The 5,472-nt window shown below is 39.5% G+C and overlaps 1 protein-coding gene across 1 annotated transcript in view; it reads right to left on the reverse strand.

The window, feature by feature from the left end:
- txk (TXK tyrosine kinase) overlaps positions 1-4,914 on the reverse strand; it is a 14,341-nt gene extending 9,427 nt beyond the window's left edge. The window contains exon 1 of the mRNA XM_024288615.2: positions 4,690-4,914. Coding sequence (XP_024144383.1) covers positions 4,690-4,702 — 13 coding nt within the window. The 5' untranslated portion in view covers positions 4,703-4,914. The remainder of the gene's footprint in view (positions 1-4,689) is intronic.
- Between the last annotated feature and the right edge of the window lie 558 nt (positions 4,915-5,472).

Raw genomic sequence — 5,472 nt, forward strand, 5'->3', positions numbered from 1 at the left:
AGCTTTCTTTAGAGTTCCAGTAACTTCAGTGAGCATTACCAGAAGTGAGGGTCAAAAGAGTCAATGAGGTCTGGAGTGTTTACAAGAATCAGATTCTGAAAAAATGTATCCGCAAGTTTCATTCTAATCCATTTTACTGCAGCCGATCAGAGACACCAAGAAAATAATGAAACATAATAAAAAACGTATTCCTCTCTATTGTTTTTTTCCTGTCTAAGTATTCTGACTAACGCCTGTTTTTTGTACAAAACTCATTGTTGTTCTGTTGTTGTGAGATCTCTGAACCTGCTCAAGCCAGAACTTCAGACCCACTTTCTGATGATGGAGCCAAAAGGTAAACTCATTACAGTCCATCAGTCAATCCAAATAGTTTAAAAAAATGTGGCCTGCAGATTGTTTTTAAATCGCTTTTGCGGAGGCTTTATGATGTTGTTTCTTGAATTCTTCAACACTTGTTTTAAAAATGTAATTTAAAGACCTAGAGGACTTGCAGTTCAAATTGTAATTTTTCAACCTTTTGACAGAAAATAAAGAGATTTTTTTCCTTATACAGGAGAAAAAGATCACCGGGAGTTAGAATCTAGTACTGGAAGTGAAGGAGAATGAGGAGCAAAGCTGAAATGTGGACGACCACCACCAGCTAAAGATACATTTCAAGTTTTTAAAGCCATTTTTCTCGTTATAATAGTCAGATACTGGTGTGAGAATCAGCCAACAGAAGAAGCTACAGAAATCCCCCACAAGCCGCAGCTTCACACAATCAGAAGTCTAATGTTAGATGACATCGACTGTTCTAATCCTAACACTGTGAAGATGACCAGCAAGTGTTGAAACCTCAATGCAGACATGAAGTCTGCAGAACCGTGACCCACTGCTGTCTGAGAAAAAAAACATCTGCTGTGATGAAGGACTTATGTTCTCTTTTTATTGGAGTTTCACTTCATTTTATTTTTTTTAACATATTGTGCCACTTTGTTGTATAAACAGTCCATATGTTGTGTTTAGGTGAAAATGCTCCATTATGTCAAATAACTTGGTGAGATTTTAGGTTTTTTTGGTCTAATCTAAAGAAATATAACCTCAAAAAGTGCTAACCCATAACTTTTTCACAGAGCGACGGTTTGATTCCCTGTCCCTGTCTGGATTGGAGATGGTGAGTCCACCGTGTTCTCTGTAGCAAATTCTTTTAACCCCCGATTCCTTCAATTCTCTTTATTTGGACTCTTCTGTCCTCTGTGTTCTCATCTATCATTCTCTAACATTTCATTGGGTTTCACTTTTTTCTGTTTAACTCCAATGTCAATTTAAATTCTTTTAACAAGCTCGTTCCTGTCACTCTTTCCCAGTCACCTTTGGTGTACCTCAGGGCTCTATGCTAGGCCCCCCTCTCATTCAATGTCTATAAAGCTCCTCTTGGAAATATCTTCCACAAATTTAGAATCCAGCTCTGTTTTTACGCTGATGATGCAAAGCTCTATCTGTCAAACCCAACCAGTTATCTATCAGAAGTTAACATCTGGTTTTTTTGTAAACTTCCTACAATCAAAACAAAAAAAGCAGAACTTTCATAACATGCCAGAACAAGTCATTCTGAACAGAACACCATCACTCAGTTACTGAATAACAACATCCCCATTCAGCTTACTTTCATCGGCATAATATCACCCCCCTCCCCCACTCCACTTTCGTCCTGGTCCACAGCTTCACTACAACTTCATTATTGTTGTTTCATTACTTCTCTTTGCCACCCCCCTCCACCCAAATTCCTCAAACTCCAACTGGTCCAGAACTCAGCTGCTCAGATATTAACAACCTCAACACCCCAAAAAAGGTTCAAATTCAAGATACTCTGAGAAACACCTGCAATGCATCTCCAGGTGCATCTTCAGGAGCACCTTCAGGGTCATCTACAGGTGCGATTCAAAGGGCATTTGGAAGTGTGTTTGCAGGTGCGCCTAGAAGTTTAACTAGAGGCGCGTTTGTTGGTGCGTCTGCAGGTGGGACTAAAAGCGCATTTGCCGGTGCGTTTCTAGTTACCTGCATTTGCAGATAGACTTCCAAATCCATTTGTAGATGTGTAGAAAGACAAAAGGGAAAAAAAGATAGTCTCGGATTTCATTGAACTTAAAGGGCTTTTATCGTGCTTTTCTTAAGTCTTTTAGAGTAAACTATATCTATATCAAGAATAATGTGTTACCTTTGGTACACTACATTTTTTTTCAATGAAATATGAGTTATTTTCGCAGCTCATTTTCCTACCCAGAAGTAATACAAAACGATTTCTGTGGCTCCGCCTCTCTTTCCTTGTGGGTGCCGCCCATTTCATGATGTCAACCTAGAGCCGGCCTCATGTGGCCCATGGAAGCAAACAACATCTAAATCTTCACAAAAATGGATATACATATTGTGCGTTTAAAATAAAAGCGTTTTGCTGATCACCACTAGCTAGTGTAGCTATTGTGTCTGTTAGCCTGGGGGAGATGCTGGCAGCGGGGAGGGGCCGTTCTCACTTTGTGATGTCACAATGTGAGGACTCGCTTGTTTTCATGAATTGGAAGGGTCTGGTGCTCGGAGAAAAGCGTTTTGGAGGAATGTCTAATGGTTTTATTGGCGTTTTTTGGTGATACGGTGGTGAATATTAATAGCAGTTTCAAAGTTTCAATTCTATCTTTGACTGAATTTTCTCTGCGCATTTGGGTGGGGGTGGGGGGTGGGCGGTCAATCAGCAGCTGTGTTTGTTTCTGCTCTCAGTCGAGAGTTCCTCAAGATTCCATTCTAGGCCCTCTATCTTCTAACTTTAGAAAATTAAACTTAGCTTTTCATTTCAAAACAGATTTATTCACCTTTACAAGTATATATATATATATATATATATATATATATATATATATATATATATACATATTCGCCTTTGCCCAGGTTTGGCAAACATATTGTAAAAATGTGCTGATCTGGTTAGAACTGAACTTTCTTTATTTTAATGAGAAAAATGCAGACAAGATGTTCTATAAACAGGATGTCAAAAACCTGGGAGTTCTTATACATTCAGTTTAAATATGAACAAAATACTTTACTAAAATACAACCTTCTGAGTGAAAAATTACATTCCTCGAGGAATTCTAAGGGAATTGTTCCTTCTTTTACTACTCATCATATAGTTTACTATAATTTCCTTTATTCTGTGATTAATCAGGAGTTTCATTAGCAGAATGCTGCAACTCACCTATTAATAAAAACAAAAAAAGTAATCAGATTATTCTGGTGCTTCCAACACTTCGTTAACTTTGGATCCAGTTAAAAAAAACCTCTTACTGGCTCCACACTACATTTCTCCTTTAATTCAGATCCATCATTATACCTATATACACTTGTTTGTTCCTCCAGTTACGGAAATTTCTTGTGGCACCAAAAAAAGCTGCTTCGACAGATCAGAGCTGCACAGAGTATTGACCATTTTTAAATCCTCATCTGTCCTCACTGAATTTTGTTTAACATCTTGATTATTTAACTGAATTATTTACGTAAACCACCAATCAATTGTATTTTAAATGCTGAACGTTACTAGTCTCAATTTAGTATCTGTGGGAAGAAAGCGAGCAAATGTGGACGAGGCACACGGGTGGCCCGCGCAGGATTTTACAATCGTAGGCCACTTAAAGAGAGAAAATGTCATTTTTTCTATGGGTATGCTGCGGGTGACCGGTTGTAGTGAAAACTTACAACTTACGTGTCGACTAGATTAAAGGACCAGAACTCACTATTTACTAATGACTAGAGTGCGGCATAAACAATACTGTCCGACAACATCACCTGAACATCATAAGTGTATTAACTTCCATTAGTCTCACGAATACTTCACAACACACTTAGCACACATATGACAATGGTATGGTTCATTTTCATGACATCCCCTGAGGTGGTCATACAAATCTTAAAAGAACTAAAAGAACTATGAGACACACCAGCGCTCCTCTTAAGATGCAGCCGCTACGCTCTAGGACAAGTCAAAACTACCTACAGCACCAGTACAGATCTCTACTTTGAGAGATTTGAAGATTGAAGATCTCTGCTGATTCACACCTGAGTCTTAAAACTTAAACAGGTTTCAAACATCAACATCTTTTCTACCAAGCGTAGAACAAATGAAGGACGAAGAGCCAAAAGGACAGAATGTCAGAAACCCAAAGGTTTTAGGAGAGCCTTAGTCGATAAATAAAATGTGATATTATCTATGAGGAGGTTCTCAGTGATGTTTCTGGAGCTTAATGGACGGGAAGAACAGAAAAAACCTGCTCTTCGTTGGTATTTTCATGCCAGTGTGAGAAACAGAACCGAAACTCAAGCTGCATGGCGACTTCACTCTCAGGTGTTCTGCCTTCCTAGAGACTTTTTTACATCGTCTGCAAAAGCCAACGCAGCGCCGTGAAGAATGATCTCCTCACTGCATATCAAACCCTCAGATTTGGAGATGTATCCAGTTTTCAGCTGCTTTTCTTACGTTTATATTCATAGAATCTGCGTTTGGATGAAGGTTTTTATTTAAAAAATACATCAAGGTCTCCAGTTAGAAGAAACCTCCCAGCATGCTCTGGGGTTTTTTTGGTTTCTTTTACAGGAATCTTTGTTCGTCTGCTGGAGAAACCAACCTCAGAGATCCTTTAGAGCTACTCAGATTCAGAAGTTACTTACTTGAGTGGATCATCTTCGTCTCTTTGCGTCTTCCGTTGTCCTCCTCGGGTCACTCTCCTTCAGCTCCAGATTTCGTCTCCACCGAGCCTCCGAGGTCTCCACATTGACGGAGCAGGTCTGATGCCACAAGGTGGAAACTGTAGAGGTGAAGCGGTGATGGCAGCAGCAGAAAAAAAAGAGTGAAGACAAAGGAGAAGACAGGTGCCGGTTCTGCTCCGCTTTGTGTTTTCTCGAAGGTCAGAGCATTGTTGACGGGGTGACAGATGAAGATACAGAGGAGGAGGAGGAAGTGAAAGGATGACGTGAACCCGACCACAAAGCATCCGTCTGCCAGTCAACCCAGGAAGAGCTCGCTCACTCCTACTGTGGCTTTCAGCGTGAACCTACTCCTCCAGCACACGTCCGACACAGACGAACTGCTTGATGAACCTCCGATAAAAAGTTCATAAGATAATTTCCGTCACTTTTCTGGTCTAGTTTTGGTTTGATCCACTGAAAACCTCAGAGCAGGTGTCACATTACGACAGAGAAACCTCCAACCAAATGTACTCAGGAGGAGTTACTCAAAAGTAGGACTATAAATATTTACTGTAGAGACGGTTCGTATGTTACATTATTAAAGTTTATGTTAGTAATGTTTACAACAGTAAGATTATGCAACACTTTACATTAGTAAGGTTACTTGATGCTGCGTTAGCATAATTTATGTTAGTGTAGTTATGCAACGCTACATGTTAGTAAAGTTATGCTTCATTTTGTTAGTAAAGTTTACGTTTGTAAAGT

The sequence above is a fragment of the Oryzias melastigma genome, linkage group LG18 (assembly GCF_002922805.2).
Source record: "Oryzias melastigma strain HK-1 linkage group LG18, ASM292280v2, whole genome shotgun sequence".
NCBI classification, from domain to species: domain Eukaryota; kingdom Metazoa; phylum Chordata; class Actinopteri; order Beloniformes; family Adrianichthyidae; genus Oryzias; species Oryzias melastigma.